Source organism: Protomyctophum parallelum (genome assembly GCF_964188405.1).
Source record: "Protomyctophum parallelum genome assembly, chromosome: 1".
In the NCBI taxonomy this organism is placed as follows: domain Eukaryota; kingdom Metazoa; phylum Chordata; class Actinopteri; order Myctophiformes; family Myctophidae; genus Protomyctophum; species Protomyctophum parallelum.
The window spans coordinates 80413595-80434945 of NC_139697.1; the positions used below are offsets into that span (position 1 = coordinate 80413595).

Below are 21351 nucleotides of genomic sequence, written 5' to 3' on the forward strand. Positions count from 1 at the left end.
GAATCCCCTCGCCTCTTGTTACCCAACGCTAAAATAGATACAGCGTGGATGAAGCTGTCGAGCTGTGGTTAAACACCAGTGTGCAATTTACAAGACGCGAGCCAAGCATAATAAACTATACCATCATTAATTACATAGAGCCCACCCCTGTTAGTAAGGAACGGCATGTGTTGGAAAGTTCCTCTTTGCAGTAATTACATTTATTCAAGTAATGTATTTAATAGAATTTTGAGTTTTTTTGTTTTTTTTAGTATTTCCAATTGTTACTTCTACTCCACTGCATCTCATACAGTACATACAGCATCATCCATCTCATGGAGTAAACATACTTTTTACTCCACTACAGTTATTTGAAAACTTTTGTTACTAGTTACTTTGTAGAATTTGATTATTATTACAAAACATACTTTACCCACTTTCCACTTCAGCCCTGTATACATTTCGGCCATTTGAAAATAAGCTGATCTACAAGCTTGCACAGATCTGCTATTTTCAAATGATTTTTATACATTTTATGAAAACTTCTGCAAAAGTTCTACTTTTGGTACTTTAAGTCAGTGCCGTCGCTACTCGCTACCTATACGCGCAGTACGCGAGTAGGGCAACACACAGAGGGGGGCAACAAAATGTGCCAAAAAGTGCCAAGCCGACCCTCAAAATAACAATTTTCTCTGCGGCTCTACCGCGTAATAACGAGCGGCCGTGTGTGCGTCCTCACAAACAGTGAAAATAGCCGATCTGCATGAGGAATAGCAGCGCTCTCGTCGGGAGGGGGTAGCACAAATATCCTACGAGTAGGGCAACCAAATGGTCAGCTACAGCCCTGCTTTAAGTACATTTTGATGCCAATAGAGCACCGAAGTCTGACGTCAATATCGGTAGAGGGTGCAAATCCACAGGTGTACTTTTTATTTACATTGTAATCCCCATAGGGGGATTTTAGATCGCCTATAAGAACTGTGTTCATCCAGGCCGCTTCACTCATATGGATTGGATATGAAGAATCAACTGACGCTATTGTTACTGCTACTGAATTAGTTACATTTTCGCTAGAAACAGACTGTATCATATGAGTGACTGACTGTCGCAAACGATACAGAGGCACCTCCCTGACAATAAAGCAGAGACAGCTTGTTTATTTTTGGACCACAATGCTTATAGTAGACGATATTAAGATCACCCCATGTTATTCTCCATAGAAAAACTATACTTCCGTGAACCAGGGGAATCGAGAGGATGAGCGAGTGAGTATTGAACCAGGCGCCCTGAAGGCATGCAGCATAGCTAGGCATATATACTTCAAATACATGAAAGGAATTTGGCTTCATGCTTGCTGAAACCGAACAAGTTCTCAGCAGACAAAAACAGTTTTTCATACTCGACGCGGCTCCGCATCGAGTGCTGAGAGCTGAGTGTGTTAGAACAGAACAACGTTCTAAAACCTTTCCGCCGAACGTTGGTTTTTCTGAAAAGAAAGAAGTATATGTCTGAAGTAAAGCCTTGAGAGAAGCATTGTGTGTACTCCGTTAAAGACAAATGAATAACGACAACCTCTTATGGTTGATCCAAAGGTGTCCTAAAACATAAATCAGGGTTCACGGCGCCGCTTGAGAAGCACGTTTGTGACTATAGTCGTCATTTGTAATCCCCTCCCCCCACACATACACACTGACGTGAAGGTGAAGTGAAACTTAACAAGTGACGGTGTCCTGTCTTTCAGCAGCTATACACATAGAGGTGCCCTTGAACGAGGCTCTTTAGCCACCTCTCGCTTCAGCGGAGCCGTGCGCTGGTTGATAGTGAGAGCTTTATACAGGACAGCTCCCGTGTGCCAGCATAGTGTAATTACCTAAATACAGAACGAATCATGGCTTTGCTGAACAAGCATAAAAAAGCATATTATGCTAAACATTCTTCCAACACCAGAGTGGTGTGCTCGGCGGAGCAGAGTGCACACTGTATCTTTCAGCCCAGGGAATGTTCGTGGCCACTCTGTGACGTCAGTCATGTGATGAGGACATCTATAATGCATGACCTCGTTACTTCTGGGACATCATTAAAGTCAAATATAAATATAAAAAATATGCTGTGTATATATACAGTATATACACAAAATGTAAACAAAAAGGGGAGGTACCTCATTAGCCTACTGGCAGCACATTAGCCTCGCCAATCAGACAGACAGACAGACAGACAGACTCGCCCCTTGAACTCACAGCCTGGTGGACAAAGACAAAACCCTGTATAGTGTATGGCATGTACATAACAACATTGTTAAGCTATGGTGATGGAAAGAAAGAAAGAAAGAAAGAAAGAAAGAAAGAAAGAAAGAAAGAAAGAAAGAAAGAAAGAAAGAAAGAAAGAAAGAAAGAAAGAAAGTTGCAAGAGCAATAAAGCAATTTCGTTTGATTTGATAGATTTCTGTTGACTCCCCATGCTCTTTCATTGGTTTCTATGTGTAGATGTGAGTTGTTTTTCTAAGACTGTCTGAAGAGTGTTTTGTCAGAGTGATTGCTATGTGGGGTGCGTTGACGGTGCACTCTCCCTCATGCCTCTGGGCACATGCACCTATTTATGCATTTCATAACTTTTTATTAATTTATAGAATTACTCATTTTAAAGTGGTATATTTTGTTTTAAAGCATCCGTTTGTTTGTTAAGCTTCTAGCCTCAGGCTCATGCTGTAGCATTATTACCCTTGTCCTCTTTTATTGTGTTTTAACCATCTTCTTTTCTTTGTAACTATCTTTGTGTATGCCTGCAAAAGTTATGGGATAGCTGCATTTCCCCAAGGGTATTAATAAAGTATCTGTGTATCTATCATTGGGAGCTGTTATCTCTCCTAACATTTTAGCAGCTCCAAATAATATAAAGATGGTTTGCTGCTGCCTTTTCAGCTAATGAAGATAGTATATTGTAGGAAAACATATTTTCATTCACTGTCCCACTCAAACCCTTCCAGCACTGTGGAATGTTTTGTGGCATGTTACTCAATGCATCAGTCGATACCGTTAATCAATCAACACACATTATTATGACAACTTTGACCATTTGATTAGTTTACTTTGAATTAGCACTCTTGCATATACCCACACCTTTAGTGATTAGAACTTAGTGATTGGAACTTAGTGACTGGAACTTCAAGCACTTAACAACTACTTAAACCATCTACGGTTTATACTTACGGTAAACTAATACTTAGGGTAATACCAGGGTTGGTTCTGTACATGGTCCACTATTAAAGTTTTCCTTGCTACATCAAATCTCTTTGCGGAAAACAGCACGTCTGCATACTGTAGCGTTGTGGCACATTGTGACGCATTGTGACAGATTGTGTGCTTTGCCTTCTGGCTCAGCTCCCTTTTTGTCACAACAGGTGTGTTACTTTCAAATCTATCATAATCTACTCATGCATATTATGTCTGTGATTTCACAATGGTGCTGTATTATATATTATTTTTTTTACCCATTAACACCTGAGGCTGGTTCTAAAAATGCCTTCTAAATCCTAAGAGTTTTCTGAAAACTCCCCGACATTGCAGTACAGTATATGCATTAGGCCACGCCAAGTCCCTCATCTGAAAAATGTTTAAAGGAGAATTCCATACTAAAAGGCTTTCTTACCTTTCTTTGTAGTTATGTCCCCATCAAAGAGGTCCAGGTGTTATTTTGTGCAAAAGCTCCTTATTGGCTATTTCCCCTACCATAAGCCCTAAATGAATTGCATTGAATTGAATGGGATGTATGGGGTGTTGTGCTAATTCGCTTATTTCCATCGAAATAAGTAGTAAAGTGTGCCGCTTGGGTTGTTATTTACATTATGAAGAGAGGATATATACAAAAGAATTATAATTTTGAGCGATGGAAATAAGCGAATTAGCACACACCCCATACATCCCATTCATTTAGGGCTTATGGTAGGGGAAATAGCCAATAAGGAGCTTTTGCACAAAATAACACCTGGACCTCTTTGATGGGGACGTAACAACTACAAAGAAAGGTAAGAAAGCCTTTTAGTATGGAATTCTCCTTTAATTCCAGGGAAGCAAAGACAAAAAATGTCAAAAATACCAGATCTACAAGCTTGTATCTACTATTTTTTAATAGCCAAAGCATAAAATTCTAAAAAATTTGTGTTGTTTTTTATCATTTTTACCCCTGTGTCACCCCTGTGTCAATTATCTAATGTGATCCTGGGCTCTACACACCCTCCGCCAACCTAGTCCCCATATATGGGGGACATGGGGAGAGCAACAGACTTTAACTCATGCTTCCTTCATGCCTGAGTATCCAAGTTGCTCCTTTACACCTGACAGGGGGGAGTTTCCCTGGTTGGATGTAGTGCGTGGAAGGAACACGTTATTCCAACCTGTTCCTTTCCCCTCCATCAGGCGCTCCGGCTGGCCAGGGGCAGGCAGTTTCTTTTTTGTTTTTAGAATTTTAAAACCTGAGACGAAGGCTCATCAGATGGAGGCTCCAGCTTTTCAGGCTTGGGCCAACAAATGTGTGCTTGTCTTGTTTTTTTACAGAAATTCTGCTAATTAACATATGAATGTCTAATGAGAGATGACGTGAGGGCTATACTTTGTCATGCAGCGCCTTCTTTGTGAAGGCATTGTGAATGTGTCGTGAAGTGTTGTTGCTAAACATATCTTTGTGCTTGGACAGTTGGTAATATGTGTGTAGGCAACCCACAAATAGACATGCCAAACACATTACCCCACTTGTATTTACTATGTGCAAGATGCACATAGTAAATACTTCACATTATATTGTATTTGACAAGACATATGTGATGCTGTGAGTGACAAAAGTCTGCAAACAGCATATGTCACAACAAGCCACCCAACCTTCAGAAGAAAATCACCATTGCAATTAAGGGGAGGTTATTTGTGGAAAGTAACTCATTACATGTACTTAAGTACTGTACTTAACACTTAACTGATCAAGACGGAGAGCTACATCTTTTCAAACGCATCTGTTATCTGTCCTAGACGGAGATCTCCGTATTTTAATGCTTGATATTTGTTTGATATCGGCGAGCGCTACACTACTCCATTACAATTATTTGAAAACTTTTACATTAACCACTTCAAACCCTACAGTATAAACATTTCGGCCATTTGAAAATAGACAAGCTCACCATGCGTCAAGTGGTGAGCTTGTAGATCTGCTAATTTCACATGATTTTTATACATGAAAAACTTGAAATGGGACATTCTGTATAATGAGCACTATTACTTTTGGAACTTTAAGTCCATTTTTATGCCAATACTTGTATTTTTACTGAAGTGCATTTTGAATTCATGGACTTTTACTTGTAACAGAGTATTTCTATAATGCAGCATTGATACTTTTTAAGTTAAACATTTGAGTATGTTTTCCACCACTGACTACGTACAGTATACATGTATGTCATGCTGTCAGTTAGAGACTGACACTCTCCATTTTGTCACTCCTTTACGGCAAACATTGGCCTCCACCTGTTCCATATAACATGGTAGATTACAGCATTTTGCTCTCTCGCTTGGAGCACTGGGTTAGCATTAGAGGGTCAGCACTGGAGTTTTTCAGATCCTACCTGTCAGGGAGAAGTCTCTGTGTCACCCTATAGGAGACGCTACATCCTCCACAGCATCCCTCAACTGCGGGGTGCCACAGGGCTCGATCTTAGGTCCAATCTTGTTTATGTTGTACCTGCTCCCCCTAGGATCTATTTTTAGAAAACACGGTGTTTCCTTCCACTGTTACGCTGATGACAGCCAAATCTACCTGCCTCTGAAACGTAACAACCCTGACTCCTTAAAACCCTTGCTCGTTTGCCTGGAGGATGTAAAAGCATGGCTGGCTTTAAACTTTTTAAACTTTAACGACGGCAAGACCGAAGTTATGGTGTTTGGGCCAAGCAACAATGTGTTTCCTCCCGGTGATTTAGGTCCCCTTGAGCCTTTCTTAAAGCCAATTGCCACCAATCTAGGCGTTAAAATAGACTCTGATCTAAAAATGGACAAACAGGTAAATGAAACAGTCAGAAAGAGCTTCTTCCAGCTGAGAAGGCTGGCAAAGATTAAATCTTGTCTTTCCCGCCCTGTGTTCGAAACTGTTATCCATGCCTTTATGACATCCCTCCTCGACTACTGTAATGCCCTGTATATTGGAGTCAACCAGGTCTCCATATCTCGCTTACAGTTAGTCCAGAATGCCGCCGCACGGTTGCTTACAGGTACACGTAAGCGTGACCATATTAGTCCTGTACTAGCCTCCCTCCATTGGCTTCCTGTGCGCTACAGGATTGATTTCAAAGTTTAGCTTTTTGTTTTTAAATGTTTAAATGGTTTGGCACCCATTTATCTCTCTGAACTACTCAAACCGTATGTTCCCACAAGGACCCTCAGGTCCTCTGACCAGCTTCTCCTGGTGGTGCCTAAATCAAGGCTGAAGCTTAGAGGGAACCGGGCTTTTGCAGTCGCAGCTCGCAAGCTCTGGAATGAACTGCCTCTGCACATAAGACAGGCCCCCACTCTTCAGGTGTTTAAATCACGCCTCAAGACATATTTTTATTCTTTGGCTTTTCCTAGCATAGTATGAGCTTTTTGATGTTGAAAGTGACACTGTGTACTGTATGTTGTTTGTTTTTAAATGAAGTTGTGATTTTTATTATTTTATTGTAAAGCACTTTGGTACAACTTGTTGTTATTTAAATGTGCTATAGAAATAAAGATGGTATGGTATGGTATGGTATGGTATGGTATGGTATGGTATGGTATGGTATAACCTCCAAGTGGACGATAGCGTGTGAGTCAAAGGAAGAGTGAACTGCCTTCCTAATGCAGCAGAGGCATGATGCTTATCCCTGCCCTTGTCCACGGGCAGATGGCAGAGATGTGTGGCAACGCTCTCAGGGCTGTCTGCACATTTATAATCAACGAGACGCCTGCCGCCGGACAAGTGTTTATAGCTTCAGGAGTATTTTTGACACATTTCACAGACTAAGTGCCTTGTTGCCCTGCCCCTGACAACCCGAGTCAAGCACAGCGTACGTCGGCATGCGCGCGCCCTATCTCGGAATGCTCGACTCGTCGCGTCCCAGCAGATCAGATCTTATTCCAGGCAAGCTGTGTGTAATATACTGAAATGCCTGTTGGGCTGCCGGTAGCTCAAGGGTATTGAGATTTAAAATTGAAATTTTATCGGGGGCTGTAAAGAAAGTGTGCTTAATCCTGCCACGGCTTCGCCTAAGTTAGCTGAACTTAACAAAGTTGCGTTTTCAGAAATCTAAAAAGGAAAGAGGAGCCACAGAGCTTGTTTTGATTCAAAGCAAAGCCCTCCTTGGTCCGTGGAGGGGCTGCAGGGTGTTAAGCCTGATTCAGGCTTCGTTGTGCGACAGAAAAACACAAAGATCTACAAGCTCTACCTACAGTAAAGCCCTACAGAAAATAGCCAATCTTTAAGCTCACAACGCACTGCGACGCTGAGCTTGTAGATCGGCTACATTTTCGGTAGGCAACACAATGTGCAACCAAGTACATCTCTGGCTGTAGCACCAGGTGTGAAAGTCCTCACTTCGCTCCTACCCCAACACGCTATTCAGTCGGCCGCTGATCATCAGCGACCATTCATCGCTGCTGTTTTGATCACTTGGAGAAATGAGCAGCACCATCGAAAAGTACTTTCACACATTCAGTGATGACTTGTGATCCGTTTCAGGAGCACGTTGTTTGCCTGTTCCCACGCGGCCCGCCCTATTCTAAAAAGATGTGTGTTGAAAATCTGACACGTGCATCGAAGACTTGGGGAAATTAATGTTTTTGGGGGTTATTCTGCTTTGTCAGATGGCCCTGGTTAGCAGACACCTCAGCAGTACATTAATATAAGGCCGTGGTGTCCTCGACTTGGTGTCTTGTACAGGCAAGTTCAAACTTTTAGGTAATCACTAAGCAAAAACCCGTCGGAAAGCGTTACTTCACAATAAATCTCTATAAGACAATACCAGCACGCACTTTTATATAAATGTACAAATTGGCATGGTATGTTGTGCTGTCTGCTCTGCAGTATCATGCAAATTTATATATTTACCCCCAAACAGTGGGTCGGGGGGTCACCGACACATTTTTATGGATCCTTATATTTTGGTTTCCTACATTTTGTTTTTGATTATGATCATTTCAAAACATATTCAAAAAAGCATTTTTCATGATTTAAAAACAAATTCAATGATTTCATTCATTCATGCCAAACCACGTGACTTCCAATGGAAAAGCATTGAGACACATTGAGCATTGAGACGGAACACAGAATGTTCGTTTGAAATGTGTGTATGAGGCCTCAGACATAAAATGTCATTGACAATCCAACAAGACGGATTCTGGTTTCCAATCATTTTCTATATGTTGAGTTTGCCGTTTGATCCACCCTAGTATCTAACGTACATAGATAGTGTTATAGTGGGAAGTCACTGTGATCTACCCTAGTATCTAACGTACATAGATAGTGTTATAGTGGGAAGTCACTGTGATCCACCCTAGTATCTAACGTACATAGACAGTGTTATAGTGGGAAGTCACTGTGATCTACCTTAGTATCTGCCGTGCATGGATAGTGTTAGTCGGAAGTCACTGTGAGTGTCTTTTAAGCCTAGTTCAGACCAAAGATGTACGATGGAGCATAAATTAAGCATTAGATTGTTGCAGAGAGAAAAATCTATTGGGAAAAAAAGGAGAAAAAAAAAACTACCCCTCAAGAGAACATTTGCGTTGTCTTGCGGCTCACAATCAGAAATCTAATTGTGCTTTTGGAACGCCTTTCAACTATGGACCCACTTGGTTGACTTGATTGTATTGTATTGTATATAATTACAACAGAAAAGAAAGAGAGCGAAAGAGATAGAGAGAAACAGTGAATGCAAATGAACACAGTCATATTAAAGCTGACCTGTAGTAGATGACTGGTGGGTTGGCCTTGGCAGAGCAGTGGAACCTCACCAGATTCCCTTCCAGAATGGGCTGGGGCTCCACGGTAAGGTTGACAAGGGGGAGATCTTTAAAGGAGAAAAAACTATAGTCATCACACTGCTTGAATAAAGGTAGATATAATAAAGCAAGTGATTACATGTGATCTCAGGATTTATATGTAATTTAGATAGCATACCGTATGTAGACATAGTTTCATTGTATGTTCTACTGATAGGCGGATGTTAGGTTCTTACTGTAGCTTGCTTATGAGCCTTGATGACTATTTCTATGTATTTGATGTATTACATCATTGTGTTGTTCTTGCTTACTGTAAGTCACTCTGTATTAAGTTGTAAATTGTAATGCTTAATTGATATTATAGTAGGTAGCAAAAATAGCTGATCTTCAGGCTTGCAGATGTGCCACTTTTGGCACACTTACACCAGCGGGCAACTACTGTAAATATCAATCAGGCTTAAGTGCAACTTGCATACTATGTGACATCATTTATTTAAGACATTGCGAAACCTTAGGCCCCTGGCGAGATCTATAATCTACTTTCACCACTGTGTATCCAGCCTACAAACCTTTGGGTATAGCCTATTCAATAAACTAAACACATGAATAAATAATGCAAATAAATAAGTAAAACTGAACCACCACAACTCCCACAAATTATTCCTGTGTCTGCAACGGAGAAACGGTTGAAGAGGGTATCTTTGTATTGAGTTTGTGCTTAAAATGTACTGTAAATTCTACAAACTGTTAATACATATTTCAATCAATCAATCAATCACTGATGCTCCATGCAGCATGACAACGTGTAAAGTAAACCATATTCCATATATAGTTTGTTCTGGTCAACTTAAAGGACAACTTTAGTTTTTTTCAACCAAGGTTCATGTTTTAGGTTGTTATTAGAGAAACTAAAATATGAGTGTTCTTTTTTTTTCTTTCTTTCGTTTTAGGGATTTTAGCTGTTTTTGACAGGGGGGCGGGGGCATTCGAGCATGGGGCTAAATATGTATTTTTTTACAACATTTGATAGCGATTTCTTTTTTAATTATTTACTATAGTCCTAATAAACCCCTGGAAATTTCATCTGGCCACAAAACATCACGAGATCTACTAAATGTGTCAAACTGACATTTAGCCTATGACACACAGTGTGGCTTCCCCCCACTAGGCTACCTTCACATTCAGTAGATTCTGTGATTTATTTGTGGCCAGATGTAATTTCCTGGGGTTTATTAGGGCTATAGTAAATAATAAAAAAATTAATCTCCATAATATTTTGTAAAAAAATACATATTTAGCACCATGCTCGAATGCCCCCGCCCCCCTGTACAAAACAGCTAAAATCCCTAAAACGAAAGAAAGCAGCAAATGGAAAAAAAATAACACTCATCTTTTACTTTCTCTAATAACAACCTAAAACATGAACCTTGGTTGAAAAAAACTAAAGTTGTCCTTTAAAAGATTCATTGGAAAGAGGAATGAATTAAAAACATGTTACCCTGTCTAATTGGTTTATTTCGTTGCTGACGGGCAGAAACCTAGCTCCTATCTCCATATTCTGACTTTTTGTGTTTTATGGTAAATGCTTGACAATACCACGGCATCACACACAAACGTATCAAAAGCAGCAGATCCACAAGCTCGAAATGACACACTTTGAACTTGTGGATGTGCTACTTTTGCCATTTTTTAATTTGAATCCTGAAAAGTAACACTTTTGGACATTATTATGATGAGACGAAACCATAGACTGTAAAAAATATGGACAAAGCGTTCGCCGGGTCTAACATGAACGTAAAATGAAGCCTGTAATAATATGGTAATTCCTGATGTAAGTCGCCATCTTTCTAGATCCGTTTGGTACCAGCTGGCCATTGGCTGGCTCCGTTTTGGACCAGCTGTCCATTGGCTGGCCCAGACGACGAGGCGGGACTTCCCCCCTTCTTCTCCGTTGGTTTTTATTTTGACTCGAGTGGGAGGGGAATCCCGATCATAGACTGTAACGGTAGCCACGCCCCTCAGAACATACGCGATGGTTTTTTTTCTTTATGGTCATTTTTTTAATTAATGGGACCATAATTTTCCAAAAAGAATATTATGACATTAGAAATGAGACTTTAAACTAGTGACTGGAAGAAGAAAGTATTCATGACCATGTTTATTAAGGTAATACAGTCTAGGTGAAGTTGGGCCAAAATACATGGGCCTCTATGGAGCTATGGGGCTTTTTGGGTCCAGTCCAGCGCCACAACAGGCCATTATATGAACTACCGATTTCAAATGAGGCTTCACGAAATATCTGGCTGACTGCCCCCCTGGACGAAACGCTAAAATCTTTACTAGTGCACACGATATGTGTTGGTGTTTATTTGCAAGCAAAACACCAACAGCATCATCCAAAGCGCTTCACAATGTGCATTAAATTCACCAAATCACACACAGACTCCAGCTAGAGGCAACCATGCAAGGCTAGTTAGGCAGTGTCTTGCTCAAGGACACTTTGTCACAACTCACAATACCAGCAGAAGGAGCCAAGGATGGACCCATGCACTGGTTCCATCATGCCGCTTCCCGGAAATTGCTACTTTAACAAATACATAATATATATACCGTATATTGGAGGATTTATTTGTGCCTTTATTGATAGTCAGTGAGAGAGAGACAGGAAACAGAGAGAGTAGTGACATGCATGCAGCAAACGGTCAAACCGGGGCATCTCTGTCAGGCATCAGAGCCTACTGTATGTGGTTACTGTACCAAAGTCTTGACGTCACTCCCTCTACCTCTGGCTCACGGATTATTTTCCCCAAAACCGTTTCAGTGTTCCAAAAAAATCACCCCGGCGATTCTGTTAGGTGTGACTCTCGTTAATGATATTGGGCCCACCGGCAATTGATGCTTCATATGCATACTCGGTTCTCCGTGCCGTGCTGCGAGCTTGTATATCTGCTATTTTTGAACATTTTTGCAAACTACTGATTTAGAAGGCATTACGTAGAACTGGCCTCAGGTCTTAATGAGTTGAAGCTTTGCTGGTATTAATTCCACATGAATCCAGTCATTTTCTGTGAGGAAGAAGTGAAAATCTGACACGACACTTGCTAATTTGTCCTGTGCGTCAAGAGCTTGTGCTGGGAAGTAGGATTAATTTTAAATATCAGAATATCCATGTAAAATGACCCGTAGACGAGGGTAATGCATGAAAGCAACTACAAATAAGTCGTAATATGTTATGTTACTTACTTGTTATGTTATGTCATGCATTTTATTCGGGTCACAGGTTAATTTGATGACAATTACCGTAGCTATGTTGTGTGTATACATTGTTGCGTTCATTCACTTAACAAGATACTGTAGAAGCCATAACCAAAGAGGGAAATGCAGACCTGGCAGACTACCAAGTGATAGGAAATTGCTGAGATGCTCATTTGAATCAAATCTGCATATTAATTAGACTTAAAATACCTGGCACAGCTGGATTTGTCTTGATAAGTGGATTGAATACATTTTAACTATGTTTACTTTTTTAACAACTTTGCTTCTCTGTCATTTGCCAAGAAATGTTCACAGTGGAAACGGAAATGGAAGAGTATTGTACACTCCGTTAAGGACGTGATCCCTATTCTGGTCTCGTCATAATAGGTGAACAACAGATGGAAATAGCAGATCTACAGGCGCACAACTGGTCACACTGCGAGTGGCTGTGATCTTGTAGATCGGCTGTGACCTCTGATGTTGAGGGAGGGAGATGAGGGTTCCACCAGTCAATGATGTGTATCGTCTCCGTCGGGTGAAAACCTCATATGTCCTAAAAAACTGTTACTGTTCAGGATTCAAATTCCAAAAACACCAAAAGCCACACACGCTCGAAACCGAAACGGTTTAATATGAAATAGATCTGAACAAATCAACACAAATACAGTCGCACTGTGTTTAAAAAAGCATTTTGCTCAGACACATATACAGTATATGACATAAATATCTTTTCATTGTTTGTTTGTGTTCATACAAAAAGTCGTTTTGTTCAGACACATATGACGTAAATTCTCCTTTCATTGTCAATGGCAAATGTGACAGCTGTAGGAGGGGCTCAATAATACTGGCCTCTATGTACACATTCTGCAGAATGAAAACTCAGCAATACATTCTATTTTCATGTTATAATATGCTTCAGCAATAATATTTATTCAATAAAGTTAAAGTTGGTTGTCTTGTCTGTCTTGCCTGTGAGTCTGTCTGGACAAATATACCTATGTACATGCCTGACACAGCCCATATATGGGCAATGTGGAGATCCTGACGTCAGCCAACCCATGCAATAAGCCGGCCAATGCTGTGCCAAAGCGGTGTGACGTCAGTCCAGAGCTCGATCAGCGAGAGAGCGTGAGTGAAGTCCTATAAAAGAGGCCGTATGCAGTAGGAAATATATCAGTGCCCAATTAGATCAAAAAGGGAGCTTGCAGAGATGGTGGATTTTGAGAGAATAGCCGAGCTGGAACATACTCAAGGCAAACTAAAGCAGCTCAACGATGAACTGATGAGCTTCCTGGAAGCGGCGGATTGCGAAGTCAATCGACTGCAGTCAGAGAACTCGTCTCTCTCGACCCAAGTGAAAAGTCTGGAACAGTTCATCAAAGATGCCCAGGTTGAAGAGACGGAATTCGCGCAAAGAGAGGAAGAGCTTGCTTGTTCTTTAGATGGGGGCACAGGCATGTTGTTCGAGGAAGAAAGAGACGAGTCAAAACGTGGGAGTCCATTGTTTCGGACCAGTTCAATGCAAGTCCAGGCCATGAGTCCATTTGTGGGCAGTCCATGTCAGGTCCAGGTCATGAGGTCGGATCACATCATCAGGCACCTGGTGATATCGTTTGGAGTCTGCACCCTGTGCATCATGGCTCTGATGCTTGGCTTGGCCTACTTTACCGGCTTTGCCAACAATCCCTCCTGCTCTCCTGCTGGATGCTTGATTCCAGTCTGATAACGCAACGCCCTGCTTGTCTTATATATTGTCACTGTCGAGTGGATGCCTCATGCAGTAGGCTACATAACTGCTATATAGTATATCCATGTGTCGTTTTTTTCTTTTTCTAGCCCCTCCTATGCATAGCTTTGTGTGTGTCCGTAGCATGGGATGTGATGATAAGAGTGCCCCTCACTTCACACAAGTTAGATTTTTTTTATTTAAATGTATTTATATAACAATATATAACAATTAAATTGGTCACATATGTCTCCATTGGGTTTGACAAATATTTAAGCACTTGAGACCTCCTAAAATTGCCTTGTGACTAAGATGGTGGGAGAATTAATATTGTAATAATCACATACTGGGTTACTTTTAGTCAATCAAATGTAAAAACTATCTATAACATACAACTCCCTCCCTTCCATCCTGCCAATTCTTACTGTAATGTAATTAAGCCATATGTTCATGGCATGGGTAATACTGTACTCACTGCATATCTTGTTTTTTTCTTTCCAAGTCTATGGACTTCCTAATGTTTGTTTAGAGCACTTTAAACAAACCTAGTACCCACAACTGTGCACTTTATGTGAACTGAGGTTTATGCTCTCTGAGGCGGGATAAACACTGGTACCTGTTTTTATATAAAGCTATTGCTGCTCCCTGCCTATATCATTTGCTCTATGCTGGTACTGAACGATAGCACCTATGCTCTGGTTATATCTTATTATCAGAGCAGCTTTCTCTGTCAGCGGCCCAACATCTTGGAATGAACTCCACAAATCTTTAAAACTGAGCTCCCTGCCATCATTCGGTCAGTTCAATGGAATGCTCCAAAACATTTTTAACAGTGAGTGCTCCTGTTTCAATTGAGTCATTTTATTTGTTTATTTTTTTTTATTGATTGGCTGTTCTGCTTAAAGTTCAATGGTTCAATGTTTGTTTTGTAAACACAATTGACAATGAAGGGAATATTTACGTCACAATGTGCCTCATTATGTCATATTGTCTCTTTATTGTTTAATTGATGTTTAATGTTTGTGTTTGCACCGTTTGTTTTACATCACCATTACATCACCTATTCAACATGAGTTAGACTTTAATATATTAGCGCCCATCACTTCACACGGGTGTGATTTTTAATGTAAGGTCTACTGGATGTATTTTGTGTTGTATTGTAACCTCGGCTACAATTGTATTCCCGAGTTTAAATAAAGGTGATGATCAGCCAAGTCTATGGACTTTCTAATGTTTGTTCAGAGCACTATAAACATAGAGTACGATGTTTGTATAAAATAAGAATTTCTTTCCCCAAATGGAAATTGACATAAGCTGAAAACATTAATTTTTTTACCAGTAGGTATAGAACTATAGATTATCAAGACGTTCCATATTCTCGACTAGGCCTATACAGTACATTTGGTGGTTGTTCAGGTGTATCATGATTGTTATTTTGAGTGACGTTGACAAATCTATATTAAGTCAAAGTGATGGGCCTGTAGGTTACATGGTCCAATCTGTTCCTATTCAGCCTTCACTCATTTGCCAGAGAAGATTGCAGCTAATGGGAAAGTGAAAATACAGCACACAGGCATGGCAGTGATCCTCATACTTTTTCCATGTCACGTTCCCACAGTTTACTTTGCATGAGGCCACCGACTGCAATAACCTGATTGTCCAAAGCATCATCTCAAGAAACATAAACAATGTAAACATAGTCTTTATCTCGATGGGAGATCTAAAGATGCTTTCGATCGCGTGCCGGGAGGCTAGGCACGTATGCTAAAAACAGCTAACGAACAGTAAATAAAATACCGTTCATTCTGGATTAAAGGACATTAAAGAATTGCGGGTTCGGCATAGATTGGGTTAACTTGCCCCCCCCCCCCCCCCTCCCAAGGACCTCTGGGACCAGCAGAAAAAGTATACAAATCGTGCCGTCATGACTCATTAGTATTTGCGGAAAGAAACAAACAGATGCTCCTCATTGTTTCCAGTGTTGGCTTTACATATGGTTTGTTTTCGGCTCTCATACCTTTGTAAATGGTGGACTTTTTTTCTCAACATAAGCCGACAGAGGCTTTGTTTAGTGTTCCACGACATGTCTAGGACTTAACGAAGATGACCATCTGTTTAGTTATATGTTAAAACACACAAAGCATATTGTGTGACAGTCTTTGCATGTCATGCACATGACATTGTGCGTGCGTGCGAGCGCATACGCCTCGATGTGTGAGCATGCGTGTGCATATGTGGGCACCTTGTGACTACTTTTGATATAATCAGATGCGGATGTGAAACGATATGCACATATGGTCTTTGACATCAACCATAGTATATCCCTGCTGTTGGCAATTATCTATATTGCTAATTAATACTTGCTACACTAGGATGGTATGTGGACATTCTTTGCTTGCACACAGTGCAGTTCCACATTATTATAAGAAACAAACAACGCCTCTTCAGGGTTTCTGCGAGAAACGGTGCATATCATGCAGTATTGTATGTGTTTGTTTTTGCATACAGCCTTTTAGGCTTGAATCTATTCAAAGTTTTATACATGTGTGTGGCCTTGATTCTCAGCCTGTGCTACCTTTTCTAGGTCTCACTGTATTTACTGCAATGGCTTTCAGTCTCAGTGACGTGTGTCACGTTGGTCCCCAACTACATGATTGGTAGTTGAGAAACCCTTATGGGCTGTTTTGATTGATTATTAACATTAACATTAATATTAACAGTAAAGCCTAGCAAAACAGTGAATCCGCAAAACTTATGATATCATGGCTCACAACTCATATTGTTTATTACATTGATGCAGAGCAATATGATATAATGGAGTTCCTACAATGAACAAGCCTCCCTCCTCGCCTACAAAGCGCCGCTCATCAGCGATTGGTGAATGTAAAACCATGATGAAAATAAAATGCCTTGTGAAGTTGTGATATAACCATCCCGTGGTGCGCTCTGCCTCCATGCTCTGTGTATGAGAACATAACAGGACTTTGCCGTTTTATCTGGAGACCATCACCGAGTTAAAATACCTTTTACAGGGTCGTTTGCAGTCTGAGATAGCACATAATAAAATCCCTCCCGTGTGAATTGAGGGGCGCTTTTGTCATAATTTTACTTTTGCCTTCAATTTTTGTGTTTCAAAGCTAGACGTAGGAGGGGCTCTCCCTCAATAATGTAAAAAATAATCACACTTGTGTGAGGTGAGGTGCCTCACTTCTTTAAACAAGCCATAGACTTGGCTGCCATATGACGTAACTTCCAAAAGACATAACAGACGTTATGTCGCATTCACACGAGGCACGTGCAAAGATGAAAGACCACAGCATAATTTGTTGCGTTGTCGCTTTGTACAATCTGATGCTCACGCAGTCGTTGACGTCATCAAGCGTGTGTCAGTAGTGATGTGCGTCGAAGGCACGGCGGCCGGCAACAACAACAATCCAGTCTCAACTGCGAGCCCTTTTGGACCTAGGCATTGCATTGGACTAGAAGAAGACGTCGCAAGTTTCCGTCAGCCAGAACAGGGTGAAAAAAAAGCGGGGAGGGGGCAAAAAATTGCCGCTACAGTTGTAGCTTTGCACCTGGAAGTTGAACCAAGCTCAGCTTCACTTTGTAGTTTTGCAGCTTTCGCATCAGCTACAAACGCTGGATGCATGTTTGCATCTTCATGTCGATGGCTTCCATTGACAATGAATGGCAGATTGTAGTTTTGCATCTGGAAGTTCAAAGCACCAATAAAACCAAACCACACCAATGGGTCGAGACACAACAAAACGGTTTTAGCGTTCGTTCCAGCGGTGTGATATGTCTTGTTGCACGTCGGCACATGGCGACGCACGTCGACCCAGGTGATTCAATTGGTTCAATTAAATGGTTGTTTGCAACTACATGGGTCTGCATGGGTCTATACTCGCAACCGTTTGGTTGCAAGGAGTTGCATGCATGTCAACCCATTGGTGTGGTTTGGGCTTTAGAGGGGCTGGTGCTCCTCAAAAATCAAATATAATATGCATAACAAACTGGTGGTCCCTGAAATTAAAACGGTTGAGAATGACCATGTTTACTCAGACCCTGTGTGTGTGTGAGTGTGAATGAATGAATGAATGAATTTTAATTTTCGTGTCTTGTCGTTAAGACCCATCCCTTAAGGGATTATAAGACACCAACAACATAAATAAACAATATCACGTTTGTGTGTGTGTGTGTGTGTGTGTGTGTGTGTGAGCGCGTGTGCACATGTGTACGTGTAATTAACTTTATGTGCACCTTTCGTGAGTGCAAACTGTTTGAAGTGGGCCGCGGCATAATAGAGACATAGCCTCGTATAATGAATGCAAAAATATGGGCCTCTGTCACAAGAGATCAGACCCATGGGGGTCAATGGAGCCACTTGATAAAACACTCCGTTACACTCTTTGCGTGTGTGTGCGCGCGTGCGTGTGTGCGCGCATGTGCCAGCAGAGAGACCTCTGTGGGCACAACACATCTGCATTTGGCTATTAATTATCAAACGGAAAATGCATTATTTGGTCCATGCTCCTCCTCTTGTTGCAATTACCCGCTAGCCGCGTGGACTCCTCTCTGCATTGTCCCCCTGCAGCTCCCGCTAGGTAGAAGTGGGACCGTGGACAATTAGAGACAATAACAAGCCTCTTCTTTTTGAGTGGTGCAACCACTCCTACAACCAGTAATGTCCATGTACCTGTATGTATGTATCAGTGCTCAATGCTCATGAGCACGAGTGGTGTGCGCATGTGTGAAACCAGCAATGTCCGTGTACCTGTATCATGTAGAGTGGTGTGCGCATGCGTGAAATTTGCGCGTGTGTGTACAATGCGCGTGCCTGCACAATGCGTGCCTAGCACGTAGCAACACAATGCTGCGTCGTAGCAACACACATCAATGCTGACTGTAGTCTCCAAGGGGAAGAGAGAAGCTAACGGTTAGCATGTAGCTACAGGCTAACATTACACTGTAGTGTCCAAGGGGAAGAGAGAAGCTAACGGTTAGCATGTAGCTACAGGCTAACATTACACTGTAGTCTCCAAGGGGAAGAGGGAAGCTAACGGTTTGCATGTAGCTACAGCCAGGCTAACATTACACTGTAGTCTCCATAAAGGGTGTTTAGTTATGATGACCATAAGATAACTGAAGCTACATTAATGCAGCACTTTACTTTGGTTTGGAGTTCAATTAAAACTCAACCAGTGTGTGGACATTCTATTCAAAGTTTTCAAATGTTTAGCTATAGGCATACAGTGTTGTGTACTTCATTATTTAAAAGATGGTATTTCAGGCAAATATTGAAGTTATTAAAAAAGAAGCCTATCCATCATTGCCGTAGGAAAAAAAAGAAAACAAATCCTTGCTACCCATGCTTCCCACGAAAACATTAATACAATAAAATAAATTCCTTGCTACCCATCCTCCTCCAAAAAAAAAAAATCCCTACCTACTCAGCCCAAAAATGACAGCCAATCGGAAACCAATTTCCAATTTAAATGTGTAGTTGCACCACTCAGTTCACACAGGTGTGATTTTTTTTAATAAGCCTGACCTATGTTTTTCACACTGTCACCCTGGATAGACGGTTAATTGTAATACTACACAGTTCATATGCCATTAAAATGAAGGACGGCGCCACCATACATATGTATTTAGCTGATTTACTGCACTGGGAGTCAAAAGGACACAGCACGGGTTCAGGGCATAGCATAATATAGTGCTATTTTAGTAATCTTACACTGTTGTTTGAACGTATCAGAATTAGAAGGATTTATACCGGCAATATCTCAATTTTATGACGCTTACTGAAACACAGCCCACATCAACATTATAGAAATTATGTTGTTTTTTTCTTTTTTGGCTTCTCAGAGTCTATGTCTGTCTTGGTCTGTTTCCGGAGCTAATCTCGCAAGCTGCTGGACCAATCAGTGCTAAATTGTGCACACAGTGTAGGCCACAGTATTAGCTCTGAGTGAGACCGTGTCCAAATTTGGGGTTATACAGTACGTCACATACATGTCACACAGTAGATATGTCGTAGACTCGTAGCATGTCATGGTCACATGAAGATCCGAACAGGAGTCTCACACACAAATCGTGTAAGAAATTAAAGAAATAATTCAGATTTTTGCATCCCCACCTTTCTTTCTTTCTCATAGTATTTGTTGTTCTTTCAATGGGAGAAAGAACTTCAAAAGGCTGTATTATATTTTTGAGGGGCGCTAGCCCCTCCTATGCCCAGCTTTGTGTGTACCACAGAATGTGATGATTTGATTGGCTGAGCACGGAATGTGATGATGTACTGTATGATGATGTAGCAAATGCAGCAAAACTGAATCCTCTGATATGCCAATTAAATAAGCCAATGTGTTCTTTTAGCCTTAAGTGAACGATACAGGAACAGCACAGGAGCTAATTCCTCCTGTTTTGGCCTATTTGGCTGATTTAGGGCAGAAATGTAGTTATCACAAACACCCTTAACTGTTACAACAGGGGGGCTTTGATAAATATGCAAATTCAGGGTAAAAGCAGTGGTTAACAAAACATATACATTTCAAAGATCCCCATAACTCTGAGAGTGTACAAATGGGTGTACACACTTGAGAGTTACAGACCTTTAAAAGGTTCATTTGGAACCCCCTCAACAACCCCCACTTTGAGAACCACTGCGGTAAAGCACCATTCAAACCCTGTGTCTGCTTGCAGAGTTTATGTGGAGCCCATTTCCACCAGGGTTGAACCGGCTTGGTTATATTTTCCCCGCCAAATATTGAACCAGTTCAGAGTGTTTCTACTGAATGAGAATGAATTGGTTCAAGACCCTTAAAGTTGTTCTGGAACCGGAACCAAAACAAATTGGCCGCCAGTTCCGTGAAAGCACCAAAGGTTCCAAGAATCTAGAACGGAACCAGTTCTAGAACCAAAGTTCTTTTTGGTGGAAAAGGGCCAGGCCTTGGTGAAAGATTGGCGATATGAGGTGCCTCTCCATCACAGCCCTGACTGCTCTGAGAGAGTGACGGCTGCTTCACCATCAATATTAACAGGGGAAAGGGTTAATGGCGTTCTCGGTAGGAAATCTCCACGCTTTTTTCTGGGACCTTGAGGTCGCCGTCATCATTAATGCATCCAACGCCTGCCTTTCCCATTTGCTTTGCCGAGTTCTGATCACTGCCCACATCACCCATGACCTGACACCGCTAGGCTTGAGTCTAATGTACAACAAGCAGGGCACATTAAATCCAGAAACACATTGTGTCATTTTAGATTTATTTGGCTATTCAAAAATAGCAGATCGATATAAGCTCATAGCGTGTCACTTTGTGCCGTGTTATATGCTATGTATTTTTGAATCATGTAAATGTGTGCAAAGTAACCTTTTATATATATATATATATATATATA

At 41.1% G+C, this 21351-nt stretch overlaps 1 protein-coding gene across 1 annotated transcript in view; it reads right to left on the reverse strand.

Moving 5' to 3' along the window:
- The window catches only part of LOC310861486 (kin of IRRE-like protein 3), a 269242-nt gene that overhangs the window by 48550 nt on the left and 199341 nt on the right, over positions 1 to 21351 (reverse strand). The window contains exon 6 of the mRNA XM_083768947.1: positions 8932 to 9037. Within this exon, the coding sequence (XP_083625073.1) occupies positions 8932 to 9037 (106 nt within the window). The remainder of the gene's footprint in view (positions 1 to 8931; positions 9038 to 21351) is intronic.